Here is a 16,312-nt window from a genome sequence, read left to right as displayed (position 1 = left end):
GTACAAAGAGAAAAGGTCGTTCACTGAGAAGGGAAAGATATAAAAGGGGGAAGTTGGCACTTATTACAGTCATCATATATGTTTCAATATAAGTAGCTATTATATTCCCCAGATTCCCTTCAGATGAGTCAAGTGGACCATAGCCATCAACACATGACAAACACTAAGATTCCATTACACCAGGATTTCTTTCTCTGGTGGTCTGAAGACTTAAACATGGATACATAGATACATACAAACACACTCATATACATATATATATATATATATAATTGATAGTTTTATTTTAATGTAATTAGTTTCATTTTGGCAATCCCATGTATTTTATTTAATATATTAAAAAGATTATCTTAAAAATTAGTCTCACCAGACTCCCCCCAAAATTCATGATATATAAAAAAGGGTAAGAATTCCTGCTTATATCAGTGGCCAAAATTTCCTCTGTGTCTTTGAAACTTCCCCCAATCTTCTGACTCTCTCCAGAAGTATTCATTTGAGATGACTTGTGATTTCACTAATCTCCAAATGGAATTGATTAGGTGCAGAGTGGATCATACCTTCCCTTTGCTTCATATCAGGACTGTGGAAAACTGTGGTGCATCAGTCATTTACCATGACCCTTGGTCAGGATGCCATCTTCCAATGAAACAAGCTCTCTTCCTGCATTTTTTCTACTGCTGGGGATCCCAGGGCTAGAAGCTTACCACATCTGGATTGCCTTCCCTTTTTGTATTGTGTATCTGACTGCAGTTGTGGGCAACATCACCATTATGCTTGTGATCAAGACAGAACAGAGCCTTCACCAGCCAATGTTTTATTTCTTGGCCCTTCTATCCTTTATTGACCTAGGACTATCTACATCTACCATCCCCAAGATGCTGGGCATCTTCTGGTTCACCCTCAGAGAAATTAGCTTTGAAGGATGTCTCATCCAAATGTTCTTCATTCACACCTACACTGGAATGGAATCAGTGGTATTGTTAGCCATGGCCATTGATCGTTTTGTGGCTATATGTTACCCACTGAGATACACTACTATCCTCACCAACAAGGTGGTGGCCATCATGGCTTCAGTGGTGGTTGGGAGGCCAGTTATTCTTGTCCTTCCTTTCTCCTTCCTGCTTAAAAGGTTGCCATTCTGTGGACATTACATCATTCCCCACACCTACTGTGAGCATATGGGCATTGCTCGTCTGGCCTGTGCTAGCATCAGGGTAAATATAATCTATGGCTTATTCACTATTGCTGCCCTCATCTTTGATTTGATCCTCATTGCCCTTTCCTATGTCCAGATACTCCGAGCTGTCTTCCGCCTCCCCTCCAGGGATGCACGACTGAAGGCCCTCAGCACCTGTGGCTCCCATGTCTGTGTCATTCTGGCCTTCTATACACCTGCATTCTTCTCCTTTATGACCCACCGGTTTGGCCGTAATGTCCCCCGCTACATCCACATCCTCCTGGCCAATCTCTATGTGGTCATCCCACCAGCCCTTAATCCTGTCATTTATGGAGTCAGGACTAAACAGATCCGGGAACGGGTGCTACGGGTTTTAGTTCAGAAAGAATAACCAGCATATTCTCAGAATGAGGGAAATGTTGTGGGATCGTCCCTCAGATTGAAAAAAGTTCGCTTTACCAAACATGTTTATTCAGGAATATGCTAGACAAAAGGCTCAGCATTGGGAGGTAGCAAGCTATGCCCCTCTGGCTATACTTCTCTAATTTAACCCAGTGATTCATCAACAGCACCTGTCTCTCCCGTGCCTTACTATCTGTACCCATTCTGCCTGATGCTTCCATGTTATAAGAGAAGACCCTCATTTTGATGACAAATAAAGGGCATCACTAATTCTCTCAGTGAATCTAGGGATAATCAGCTCCCACTCCTATGGTTAAATTTCTGCTTTAAGACAAATACATTTTTATGTTCTTAAGGGAGAGAGGAAGTACACAGTACCCAGCTTGGGGAAAGGTGCATCTCTTTTGTGAAGAAAAATTGGGTTCTTTGGCCTTACCCTAATTATTGCTATCACCACTTTAAGGATTTTCAGGAGTGGAACACTTTCAGAAATATAACCCTGTCTCAGTATCACCTCTTCCCCTCTGCAGCAAAGTATAGCTAACAGCACACTCTTAGGTTAATTGGCACACATACAGTAAGATTGGATAGCAAATGTATTTCACACAAAGATTTGGTAGAGTCCTGCTGGACCTGGTTTAAGAAGTCTGTCTCAGAGTCACCTCAATTCTGGTTCTCAGTCCGATCAAAACTGTCTCTACTCATGTCTAGAACACAGCTATTTCCTTGGTGCCACCTTTATCGATGTGAGAAGTCTTCATTCTCTTCCTACTTCTGCTTTGCAATCTATAGTACTTTAAATCCAATTCACTTTAATAAGCATTTCTCAATATGAAACATTGCTATTTTCATTTTTGTCCTATTATTATTAGGACTATTTTAAGTATTAGACACTGACTTCTGGCAAGATCTCTGGTCCATCTCCAGTTCCAGAATCATAAATACCCTGAAGTCCAGTTATTCTCTATTATATCCAGAACTAAATTTAAAATAATCAGTTTTTAATTTAAGGGACTAAACAACCTGGATCCTTTGTAATTTTCAGTTTTCTCATGCTTTTCATATTAAACTCCCCTTCAGGAACTCTATACTCTGGCAATCCTACTTGCTTTTGTTCATGCATGATAATACTTCTCCCCTCTCTATGTTTTTGGCCTGGTTTTACCATAGGCCTGGAATGTTCTCTCCATCTTAGCAATTCTGGTATTTTTTAATACTCAGTTCAAATGGCATATTTTGCAAAAGGCCTTCCCAATCCCCATGGTCACTTGAGCCTTCCCTTCAACTGTAATTTTCATTCTATTTTGCAAGTATTTGGTACTCATCTATTTATTTTCTTATGTGTTGGCTCCTCTATCCATATGTAAGTTTCTTGAGGGTAAAGACTGTTTTCGTTTGTTTTTGTCCTTCTTTGTCTCCCCAACATTTAGTACAGTGCATGGCACATAGTATGTCCTTAATAAAAATGTGTTGCTTGATTGACAGTTACTAATTATTGCTAGCATTGCTATTATTAATACTGTAAAATTATTATTATTATTGTTGTTGTTGTTCTTGTCACTATTACAGTAGAGAACAGACAAATCCCAAAGGAGTAGATTGAGTAGATTACCTAGCTTATCAGTCAGTCATCAACATATACTGTGGGCATACTGTGTGTAGATATTAGGGATTGGCTTGAATTGGTGACAAAGATATATATGCTACCCTCAATCAATTCACTTAACATAGTAGGTGAGTAACACACATAATGGCTTCATGAGATTATTATTGACATTTTAAATGTTTACTGCTTGTTTTCTCTCAAAATGAAAATAATTCTTCCCTTCCTATAAATGTATGAGATTCTCCTCACTAGTTATGTCTGAATATGAATAAAAGGAAGAGAGAGGGCAGAGGTCAAGATGTAGGAAAGCATTCCCAATTAAGGATGCCAAACCAGGCCTCCTGACATAGATATTCACACATAAATGACTCCAGAAAGGAGCCAGTGCTCATACCCCAAAATACCTTTTACAAAGTGTCCCCTGCTTTTATTTCATAAGACCTGACACTTGAGCTTTTATGTTCCTGCATTAGCAAGCAGCCACAGATTGTGAAACAAAACTGGGAGAATGTTCCTGCATTGGAAACTGAAAATATATGTGTGATTGTGTGTGTACACATACATACATACACATATGTGTATAAGTATTGCCTTTGTGTATACACATATGTGGATATGTTTGTATGTAAGGTAATCTGGCACTTAAGGGTTTTGTATGCATCTATATTTATACAACATATATGTGGGTACATATGAATGTATAAAATAATCTTTTGGGTATTTAAGGGTAATACACATACCTTTAACACCTCTAAACACACACAAATATGTATATGCACACATATAAAGACACACATATATATACATATATGTACATATATACAAAAATAACCCTTATTAAATGCCAAATAGATCACTATAAACACATATATGTATTTCAGTTTCTAATGTAGGAATATTCTTCTACTTTTGTTTCATAAGCTGCATATCTACATAAATATTTATTATATATGTGTGTATATTATGTGCATATGTACACAAATCTGCATTTTCAGTTACAAATAGATATTTCCCTGCTTTTTAATAAGCTACATACAAACACATATATACACACACAGGTGCATGTATGTGTACATATACACCCTTGCCTGTGGGTATTTGTATACATTCATATATGTGTACACATATATGCTTATTCATATTCATTTGTTTGGCATTTATGAGTTCCAAACACTCAATATTCAAAGAGTATGTAGAACTTCAGTTCGACTAACCAAGCCTTAATTTTGACAGCTAGTGTATACCTTTGTTTTGTTATTGACTTCTGACTTCACACCAGAGCTAGAACTAGTGTAAGGAAGCTAAGGTGGTGTTTTGGTTCTGTTTGTTTATTTGTTTAGGTACAGATATTCAGGAGAGCACACTTTATTTGACCCATGTGCCGCGATGCCATTTCTTCAAGTTCAATGGTTATCAAGTCACTTGAGTTGAGAATCTCCAACACACTGTTTACCCCTATGTGGCAACTTTAGCTGTACCCCTTCCCAGTCCCTATTTTCCTTTGACTTCCCTTTTCATCTATAACCCTTTCTACTGTTTTTTAAATTTTTTTTGGAGGGGGCTGAAGGCAGAGCAATTGGGGTTAAGTGTCTTGCCCAAGGTTACATAGCCAGTAAGTGTTAAGTGTCTGAGGTCGGATTTGAACTCAGGTCCTCCTGACTCCAGGGCTGACACTCAATTCGCTAACCATCTTCTACTGTTAATAACTTACCCTTAATTCTATGTCTCTTCTCACATTCTTTCCTTCTTCTAGAACTCACTAAAACTTAGTTTTCTCTTGAGGATATCACATCTCTTGATTCCCTTTCCAAGGCTATCTTCTGCTTTTATATTCTCTGACTCAGAGGGCCAGGAAGAATACTGGGAATACTGCCACTCTCAGATTCTCTTAGTACCCTAACACCTCCATCATTCAGCAACCACTTCTCCAAAATTTATCTCATCTTTTTTCAAGATCATCATCTTGTCACTTATGATTGTGCAGATAACGCTTCCCTCTTCCTCCAATAAATTCAGTACCTGGCTCACAATGCCTCTATTTGAATACACTTGTCTCTCAGTATTTCAACCTCTTTGTTGCTTATAACCTGCCTGTTATTAAGCTGCTTCAGTCTTACCTAATTCTTTGTAACCCCATTTGGGATTTTATTGGAAAAAGGTATTGGAATTATTTGCCATTTCTTTCTCCAGCTCATTTTACAGATGAAAAGTTGAGGCAAACAGGGTCAAGTGACTTGCCCAGAGTCACACAATTAGTAAATATCTGAGGCCAGATTTGAACTCATGAGGATGGGTCCTCCTGATTCCAAGCCCAGTGCTCTATCCACTGAGCACCTAGCTGCCCCAGTTAGGAATCTTTAGACACATTCCCTTACCCTGTGTTCAGTAAAATTTGCCCCATAGGCAGGAATTCCAAGTTATATCTCTACTTTATTCTAATAGAGTTAGCTCAAATCATTCTGACACTATTTGCTGTCCTGTGAAAGGACTTCTACTGTCTTAAGGTGCAAACATTTCTTTCTCTTCTAGGCATTGGTTGATTTTTTTTGAGTTTTTTCAAAATGTGGCCCTAAATTTTAATAATTTTTTGAGACTATAATAAAAACAAAACAAAAACAAAACAAAGATAAAAACCAACTTTCCTCTGATAATACAGTGGAGTTATTTCAAAATATATCCTACCTTTTTCCTGTCTACCTTTTTCTCTTCCTACAATGGTTCTTGATGGCAGGTCATGAAGTACAGTGTTCATTCTACCTCCAAACCAAAACTGGTGAGTAATTGTACAATATCTGTTTGTGGTAGTGAAAGAAGTTACAGATTAATTCTACTTTCATTATGTTTTTTAACACTAAACTGGATAAAAACAAAGATGATATCTTTGTCAAATTTACAGGTGAAACAAAACTGGGAGGTAGAGCTGAAGAGAGATGACACTATGGTTCAGCAGGAATTCTGTTCTTTTTCTAAGACCAGAAAACCTGCAATTCAGTCTGGAAAGAATTCAGCCCAAGCCAACTTGGAGTCAGAGTTGAAAAAGTTTATTGTATGCTTTACAGTTGGCAAGGGTCCTTAGGGGACCTGCAAGTTTATTGTTAGGCTGTACAGAGGGCAAGAGTCCTTTAGGGCACCTGCAACCTTAAAGGGGTAGAATTAAGGTTTTTATAGAATAATCCATAGTAGAACCTGTGCCAATTATGCTAACTAGGTGATTAAGGGTGGGATTAGGGAGGAGTTAATGTGGGGCCAGTGTTTAAAGGGATATGTACTTTTAATGTAACTGTGCAGGTGTATTGCCCATAATTCACTGGGAAAAAGCCCGGGAGGGGGGGGGTGCCTGGAGGTGTGGTTTTAGGCTTGAAACGTCACTAAGTCAGCTTTCGGTCAAGGGCTGACTGAGAAGTGCCCAGTCTACCACCCATCAGTGTCATGTTTGACAAGATTGATGTCTGGAAACCAAGGCTAACTGAGACTCAGTGTGTGGATAATAGGCTAAGGAGTTAACCCAGAGATAGGGTACTGAAGGATTCATGGGGGAAGCCAGACACTATACAAGGGGGAGATAATAGTTACCTAAGCTGGAATGTTTAAAGATACTTTTGTGAAAGATTCACAGGTGTAGCTTTTCACTGTTCAAAGCTGAGATAAACAATTCAAGAGTTGTTGCTAGACAGAGTTATTGCTCTGAGGCTAGGCAGAGTTTGGGTAGGGGGAAGGGACAGAATTAATGCTCTAAGGAGTTGTTGCTGGGCGGAGTTAATGCTCTGAGACTGGGGGGTTATTGTGATTTTACAGACTGATGTTACAAATTTATGTATTGCAAATTGATGTTGCAAACATAGATCCCAAGCACCCCATCATTACTGATGTTACAAATTGGTATTACAAATTGATGTTACAAATATAGATGCCAAGTACCCTATCAGAGCTAATACAATCAATGAGAGTGAGTGTCCAAAAAGCTAGAGTTGAGTACTTAGCTCAATTTAATAAAATGAAATTACATTGAGTTAATGTTAAAGACTTACACTTGCCTTCAAAAACATGTACTTCATAAGTACAAGGTGGGGAAGACATGGTTAGATGGCAGTTTTTCTGAAAAAGGTCTGGATACTTTATTGGATTCCAAGTTCGATTTGAGCTAGAAGTCCTCATATGGCATGCACTTCGGACCTCTCACCATACTGATTGCTCACTTCTACATGTGCTTTAGCTTGTTAATGTGTTTCCTACAATTTGTTTAGAACAAATATTCTACAGATGTGATGTGATCAGGATAGAGCTTGAAGGCACCTTCTCCCTCACTATGAATGCTGAGCACTTATTAATACAGTTCTAAGTAGCATTAGTTCTTTTGGCTGCCATGTAACACTGTTGACTCAGATTGAAGTTGTAATCCATTAAAACCTCCAGTTCTTTTTCACAATAGCTATTGTGCAGATATTTGTTATTGTTACTCAGTCATTTTTCAATCATGTCCGATTCTACATGACTACATTTGTAGTTTTCTTGGCAAAGATAATTAAGTGGTTTGCTATTTTCTTCTCCAGATAAATTTTACAGATGGAGAAACTAAGGCAAACAGGATTAAGTGACTTCCTGAGGGTCACACAATTAGTAATTGTCTGAGGCCAGATATGAACTCATGAAGATGAATCTTCCTGACCCCAGGGCTGTTATTCTATCCACTGAACCACCTAGCTGGCCATTGTCTAGATATGCCTCCTGGAGCTATATTTGTGAAATTGATTTTTAACCCAGTGTGAGATCTTCATATTTATGCATAATATATTCTGTTTTATATATTTTAGTTCATTATTCTAGTGTGCCAAGATATTTTTGGATCCTGACCCTACCACGCAATATGTTAATTATCCATGCTTTCCTTCTAATCATTTGCAAATATGAAAATATGCCATCTATACCTTTATGCAAATCATTATTTAAAATGTGAACAATATAGGACCAAACACTGATACCTGGACCCCTCCACTAGAAAGTTATTTTACTAATTAATGGCTATTCTTTGAATTCAACCTTTCAAACACTTCCAAATCTGCCAAGTGTTTTGTCATCTAGTCTACATCTTTCCATATAATTCATAACAGAGGCATGAAAGTTTTAAAATATTTTGATGAATCTTTATTAATTGTATCTATATCATTTGCCTGTAATAAAACTAAATGTGGTTGGTGAAGGAATATCTGTTCCTGATAAAGTCCTAATGACCTTTAAATATCTTCAATTCCCTATCACAAACTATGTACCCAGTTCTCCTGTTCTGGATAAACACTCTAGTTCTTCCATCTGATATTCTCAAGATTTTCATTTCTGTCACCTGGACAAACTCCTGTCTGCAAATATTCTTTTAACATTACATTATTGAATCCACATGAATAGAGACACAGTTGGGACCTTGATGGTTTTGGAGGCAGAAGATCTCTATTCGAATCCCATCTCCTCTAGTGTTTGAATGAGTAGATCGATGAATGAATGAATGATTTTGATTAATTGCTTGATTGACTAATTAATTGATTAATTTGAATAATATGCCAAGCATTGGGTAAATACTTGAGTAAAAGATACAAAAGCAAAACAGTCTTTGCCCTAAAGGGACTTCTATTCCGCTAGGGCAAAATAATGCATATAGGAGAGTGGAATGCATTATTACAGGAAAGAATAAATTATTTTGCTTTAAAAAGTTGTATCGATGATGAGTATCACCATAGGCAAATTGATTAACATTCTTTTTCTAGTAGCAAGGATGGTATTAATTTGATTACACTTGCCCACCTAGAAAGCAGCACAGAGGGATGGGATAGGAAAAGAATGTATCCATGCTGTAGATAACTAGAAGGTCACATGGGGAGAATGAAAAAAAAAAAAAAAGAATTGTGACTTGCTAAATAGAGCACCAAGTGAAATACTCACCAAACAGGACAGAGCCTCCAAAAGCAAGAGTTTCAGGGTAGGAGCTGAGGCTAAGTGCTTACAACATGGCCTCTATAGGTCCAGTGGGTAGAACAGGAGGCAGAGCAGACGGCAAGAAGATTGCTTAGGGAGGAATCACTGACCTAGGACAACTTGTATCATTTCTTTGGGCCTGTCTTGTATCATTTCTCTTACTGTCTTTATTTGTAAAACTAAAGGGTTCTTGGTTCCAAAGAATAGAAGTTGAAATACATACTACCTCTCCAAGCAGAAATGTGGGAGACTAGGTGTACAGAATATTGCATACATAGTTTAATATCAGTTCTGGCTTCAGTGTCAAAACTCCAACTCTCATTGGATTGAGTCGCCAGAATTTGGTTCCCTATACCTCTCAGTATTCTAGAGGTGTAATGGGAAGGCAAATTTGGAAGATCTTCCCTGCCCCTAGGCTAAAGTGCACCTGAAGCCTGGGGTGGGAGGCTTGTTTTTCAGTAGATACTTTTTGATTGGCCAGTGGGTCAATAAGGTTGTTGCATTCTCCGAGCCAGGAGAAGGCTATATAAGCCCTGATGTGAGGCTTTGTTTTGGGGGCTCACTTTGAGAAGTGTTCTGTGATTTAATCTGGATTCTGGGAAGCCATTGTCCAGAGCCCCCCCGGCTTTAAAATACCCAGATGTTGAAACCCAGATGTTGACTGGGTATGGATGTAATGGTTGGACAGTTTGGAAATCTGTCTACTTGACCTGTTTCTGTCTTGATAATTCTGCCTGTATACTTTGAAGTTCGGGGTGCTGACCTTTTTTCCCTGAACAAGGTAAACGATATATGTCTGACTGATTAAAGTAAGCTTGTTAACCCATTTTGAGTTGCTTTCCTTTAACAAAGCAGATCCAAGAACCTGTGTGGGCAGCCACCCTGAGGACACTTGGGGTTCTTGCTGCTACAAAATGGCATCACGAACAGGATCTGCAGAGTAAAAGGAAAGTATGGGGGCTGGGATAATTGTTTGTTTCCCAGTTGTGGTAGCTGTGACTCTGTGGAGCCGTGGAGCAGGAGAGAAGGATGGCCTGCATGCAGACTTCGCTGAGCTTAGAGCAGGAATGGTGAGCTGCCTGCATCGGGACCTGGGCAGAAGCCAGGAGTGGCTGCTGCCTGCGGGAGGAGAAGGAACCTAGGAGTTCGGAATTCAGCCACCGGAAAAGATAAGAACTGAGCAGCAAAGCAGGGGCACTGAATGTGTTTCCTGGATGCATCCCAAAGTTTGGGACCCAGGGGGAGGATGGACTTGTGACTATGGTGGGTGGGATGAAGTGCCTTGGATCCCCAGGGCCCCCACCTTGTTGGTTTTGTTGCCCAGCCCCCTCTCTGTACTTGGAAGCAGGGGCTGGAGCTGTGTAAGGGTAAGGACACCGCCCCCCCCCCCACCCCCCAGAGAACTTTATTTGAACTCTTGTTTTGAACTGAAGTGATAATGCTATGTACTTTGTGTTTGTTTAAGGCCCAGTGGCCACTTTGGTAACTTTAGTTCTGTACCTTAAAAATGTGACCTAAGAGATGTTTAGTGCTAATTCAAAAGTAAATTGTCTATGCTATGGGCATGAAAGATCTTGGGGCTGAATGTAATGGGAATGCAAATTTGGAAGATCTTCCCTGCCCCTAGGCTAAAGTGCACCTGAAGCCTGGGGTGGGAGGCTTGTTTTTCAGTAGATACTTTTTGATTGGCCAGTGGGTCAATGAGGTTGTTACATGCTCTGAGCCAGGAGAAGGCTATATAAGCCCTGATGTTAGGCTTTGTTTTGGGGGCTCACTTTGAGAAGTGTTCTGTGATTTGATCTGGATTCTGGGAAGCCGTTGTCCAGAGGGCCTCCCCCCGCCCCCCGGCTTTGAAAAACCCAGATGTTGAAACCCAGATGTTGACTGGGTATGGATGTAATGGTTGCACAGTTTGGAAATCTTTCTACTTGACCTGTTTCTGTCTTGATAATTCTGCCTGTATACTTTGAAGTTCGGGGTGCTGACCTTTTTCCCCTGAACAAGGTAAATGATATATGTCTGACTGATTAAAGTGAGCTTGTTAACCCATTTTGAGTTGCTTTCCTTTAACAAAGCGGATCCAAGAACCTGTGTGGGCAGCCACCCTGAGGACACTTGGGGTGCTTGCTGCTACAAGAGGTAACCCTGAATATCTGGGAATGATTTCATGAGCACCTGTATGATGTATTTCCCTCTTTTCAATTGTTGATATCTCCCCAATATTATGAAACCAACACATAACATCAATTAGCATTTACAAAAGAACATTAAGATTGTAGAGCAAGAAATTCCCGCACTCTCCTCTGTGACCCCAAGGGACTAGAGATTAAAGCTGCTACAAAGTATTCCTGCCACTGAGTTCATTTCTGGGTGAGTCCTGGTCAATGGATGATTCATTCCCTTTGAGCAGTAGTGTCTCAGTTCCTGGATAGATTTACTGCTGGGCTGGCTCCTTATCCAACTTCGTGACGACTACTATGAGTTCCAGTTGATGAGCGGACCTTTAAAGTGCCTTCGGACTTTTCAAAGCTTATAAAGATGAAGCCTAGTCCACTCTGACTAGTATTTTCATTCACATAAGATCAGGAAAAATGGCATAGACTAAAGGTGGCAACATGTATTCACAGATATGTGGCATGTAGTTATGGAGATATAGCAATATGTAAGACGTAGCAGGCTGAGACTGCTTCCAACACTGATAGTTACCTCTTCCATCCTTCTAAACTAGGTTTTTTTTTTTTAACAGCTCTTGCCTCCCTTCAAACCAGGGAAGAGAGAATCATCGGTTCAAGCCCTTTTCATGCACACTCAGTCCTTAATTTTTCTTCGTCACTTTCTTATCTTTTGACAATCAATAAAACCAATGCCTCATTGGTAATGTTTTTGTATTTCTAAGGTCTAAATCTCACACTGACAATTTAATAATCATTTCTCTGGGGCTGGTTTGAGCTTGTTCCAACACACCCTTGCCCCCAATGGGAGTGTAGTAAGTGCATTCAAACTGAGCTTAGTATGTGTTACATAAGAGAAATCTAGTCCTATTTCATCTGAACTATCTTCAGAAGAACCAATCCAAGCCCTGAGTGTCCCAATTTACTCCATCCTTTTGGAATCTACTACTTTCTTTCTCTACTTCATCACCTATCTCTGTGCCTTTGCAATGAGTGTTCCACATACATAGATCACGTTAGTGTTCTACCCTACCTTTAAAACACAGGCACTCCATCAACCACCACCACAACATCCATATGTGTAACCACCAGTTACAGCAAATGGAGAAGTTTTGAATGCTGTGGATAAGTTCACTTAGCTTGGTACACATTGATATTGAGGTTGACACAGTATAAAATCAAGCATGAGAAGCTTTTCAGAAGAATGTTGCTGTGAACAGCTTTTCAAGATTATGGTTACACAATATAGTGATCACTCTATTCAATAAAAAATCAGAGCAAACCACAGAAAATCAAGGTACAGCATTCAAAATGTTACAATTTATCACAGAAAATCAAAATATAGCATTCACAACAGCTTATCACTAAAATGACCACATAGTTTTCATCACAGTGGTCACAAAGTTTTGAACAAAGTACATTCATTTAGTCAATCAATCACTTAGTAAATCAACCATTCACTAAACTCAATCATTCAATAACACTTAAGGAGACTTGCCTCCTTAAGGGTCACAAAATACAATAATCAAAGTTCCCCACTCATGGGGCACACTAAGTTACAGTATCAGTCACAACCCAGCATTCTCTCAAGGGGTAGTATAACATACACAGGCCATCTACCCCTTAGTCAAAAAAAGTCAAAATCTTCTCAGTCAGTACACAGTATCCAAGTAAAGTCTTCTTTCAGCTTGACTCAGCGTAGTCTCTCAGATTCCCTGAATCCCCTTCCATGGTCCCAGCTTCTACCTGGATCCACCAAATTGTCACCTGGGTTCAAAGGCAGAGAGTGCCCTGTTCCTTGTCCAGCTCTCCATGCTTTTCCTGTTCCATGCTGCAGCTCACAATGTCTAGACCACCTTAAATCTTTCACAGTCTCTGTTCCTGGAAAGTCAAGGCTAAATAAAACCTTAATAAAGGCACCAACAGTACCAGTATAACAGTTATGCTTCCTCAGTCTTCAGCAGCTCCCAGAAGAAGCTGGTACCTCCCCAGCAGAAGCTCCAGCTGGTTCCTAGAATCAAAATCACTTCACCTAGGCTCCCAAAATCAAAATCATTCTCTCCAGCCTGGTCCTTTCCTCTTCAGCCTCCTTGGCAGCAGCTGCTTCTGCCTCCACAAAGCTTATCCTAAGGAGTGCTGACTCTCCCTCTCAGGCACTTTTCTTATTGCTCCTCTCTTTTCAGCCCCTTTCTGTTACATCAGCAACAGGAGTTCATACCTTCTGTTTCTTCAACAGATACTTAATTTGAACTAGGTGCTAAATACCTCTTAGCTTTCCAATACAAAGGGATCTTTAAATTTCATTACCATTACACACACATATTGCCAGAGCTAGCTCAGTGTTTGGGAGGCTCCAAAGGAAAGTATGGGAGAGGAGAGGTATTAGACTGACTACCAAACTGAAGGTCTACAGAGCTGATATGCTGACCTCATTGCTGTATGCCTCTGAAACCTGGACAGTATACCCAGCACCAAGCCAGGAAACTGAATGGCTTCCATTTGAATTGTGTTAGGAAGATTCTGAAGATCACCTGGCAGGATAAGGTAACAGACACTGAAATCCCTTCATGAACTGAACTGCCAAACATTCAAACACTGCTTCAGAGAGTGCAACTCTCAACTGGTCATGTCCGAATGCAAAATGTACGCTTACCAAAAAGAATGTTTTATGGAGAACTCACAAAGGGCAAGCATTCACATTGTGGTCAGAGGAAGTACACTCTAAAGGTCTCTCTCTCTCTCTCTCTCTCTCTCTCTCTCTCTCTCTCTCTCTCTTTCTCTCTCTCTCTTCTCTCTCTCTTTTGCTTTTTGAAGGGAGAGGGCAGGGCGATTGGGGTTGTGACTTGCTCAAGGTCACACAGCTAATAAATGTTATGTGTCTGAGACTGGATTTGAACCCAGATCCTCCTGACTCCAGGGCCGGTGCTTTATTCACTGTGCCACCTAGCCATCCCTCAAGGTCTCTCTTAAGAATTTTGGAATTGATTGTATGACATGGGAAACACTGTCACAGGACTACTCAGCATGGTGTGCCCACATCAGAGAAGGTACTGTACTTTATGAGCAAAGCAGAATTGAAACAACTCAAAAGAAATGCACAAATTTAGAGAATCCACTCCAGATGATCACACAGACTATTTGTGCTTAATCTGTGTTAACTCTGAGTTCATATTGGTCTGATCAGTCATATTTGGACACACTGAAACTTGACTCTAGCATAGTGATGTCATTGTGGTTCTCTTTGAGAATGAAGGGCAACAACTAACCAACCACTACCATCTGCTGCCAGAAGTTTCCTGTGTTCCCTAATTGACAGTGATGTCCTTCCCCAAGTACCTTGCACTTAACTATTTTGTGCACATTTATATTCATTCACTTTATATTTATGTTGTAATACCTGTTTAATGCCACATTGGAATATAAACTACTTGAGAATAGAAATTGTTTCATCTATTTTATTTACAAATACAGATTATGATAAAAAGTATACCTAGGTCATAGTAGGTATCTAATAAATATTTGTTGATAAATTGATAGTTTATATGCACAGGTAGCAGTAGATATGGGAGTTAAACTGTTGTTCGATTTCAGTTCAAGTTTCTCAGATCATCTTAGTTTTGAACAGAAGCAAAACCCGGTCCCGGATCTGTTTGGTCCTGACCCCATAGATGATGGGGTTAAGCATAGGGGGCACCAGAAGGTACATGTTGGCCAAAAGAATATGGGTGTGTCGGGGGATCTGCTGACTGAATCGATGGGTGAGAAAAGAGAAAAGAGCAGGAATATAGAAAGTGAGGATAACACAGACATGGGAGCCACAAGTGCTGAGGGTTTTTAGGCGTGCCTCTTTGGAGGGGAGGCTGAAGATTGCTCTGAGAATCTGGATGTAGGATAGAGAGATGCATGCTACATCCGTGCCGACAATCAGGATGATGACAGCCAAGCTATAGAGACTGTTGATGGAGATATCAGCACAAGCCAATTTCACTACAGCCATGTGTTCACAGTAAGTGTGTGGTACAACATTGGTCCGGCAGTATGGCCACTTCCTCACCAGGAAGGGATGGGGAGTCATGAGTATCAAGCCTCGCAGAAGTGCCACCATGCCCACCCTGGCCACTACAGGATTGGTGAGTATAGACGAATGTCTCAGTGGGTTACAGATGGCCACATATCGGTCTAATGCCATGGCCACCAGAAGCCCTGACTCTACTCCAGAGAAAGCATGAATGAAGAACATCTGAATGAGGCAGGCATGGAAGTTGATCTCATGGTCGCTGAACCAGAATAGTCCAAGCATCTTAGGAATAGTTGATGTTGAGAGAATAAGGTCAGTGATAGCCAGCATGGAGAGGAAGTAGAACATGGGTTCATGGAGAGAGGAATCTGTCTTGATAATGAAGAGGATACTCACATTTCCCAAAAGGGCAACAGCATAAATGGAGCAGAAAGGATGGAGATCCAGATGTGCAAGGCCTCTAGCCCAGGGATACCCAGAAGAATGAATGTACTGGGATTGGTGAACCCAGTAGAGTTAAACTCAAACATCGTTAAACTCAAACACTGACTAGGTGTGGGTTCTGTCTATTTCCACATCCCACACTTGGTCTATGCAGGTCAGTGTGAAGTCTGGTGTGTGCGCCACTTGCTACATCTGTAAGGAAAGGATTCCTCATTTGAAACTAACCACTGAGATATTTATCCTCTATTATCTTATGCTTTAATCTCATGGGTGAAGAATAGAAATAACTTAACTATATACTCCCTTTCCTATCATATATCTTCCCCTCCAAGATAATAGTGTTCAGATGGATAAGGCAACAATACATTCTTCCCACAATGTTGGCAGTTGTTCAGTAATGATACCCATCTGAGATCACATATCTTCATCTTGTTTGAGATCTGAAAACAGAACAAATATTTATCAAGTGCCTACTGTGAGCAGAGTCCTTTTCTAGGTTCTGAAAGATAAGTAAATGTACGTTATATTTT

At 40.1% G+C, this 16,312-nt stretch overlaps 1 protein-coding gene and 1 pseudogene across 1 annotated transcript; one reads left to right on the top strand and one right to left on the bottom strand.

Annotated features, from left to right (window-relative positions):
- The first annotated feature begins 629 nt into the window (after nucleotides 1-629).
- On the top strand, nucleotides 630-1,568 carry LOC138177659 (olfactory receptor 52E4-like). Its single transcript, XM_069108870.1, has one exon. The coding sequence runs from the start codon at nucleotides 630-632 to the stop codon at nucleotides 1,566-1,568; it is 939 nt and encodes a 312-aa protein (XP_068964971.1).
- Nucleotides 1,569-14,921: 13,353 nt separating this feature from the next.
- On the bottom strand, nucleotides 14,922-15,868 carry LOC138177658 (olfactory receptor 52R1-like; annotated as a pseudogene).
- Nucleotides 15,869-16,312: the final 444 nt, after the last annotated feature.

This window comes from Petaurus breviceps, unplaced genomic scaffold (assembly GCF_028583685.1).
Source record: "Petaurus breviceps papuanus isolate PSGF00001 unplaced genomic scaffold, PetGlider_PUasm1.0 90444, whole genome shotgun sequence".
Classification (NCBI taxonomy): Eukaryota; Metazoa; Chordata; class Mammalia; order Diprotodontia; family Petauridae; genus Petaurus; species Petaurus breviceps.
The sequence above is the reverse complement of the archived record's forward strand: the minus strand, read 5'-3'. Positions and strand labels throughout refer to the sequence as shown.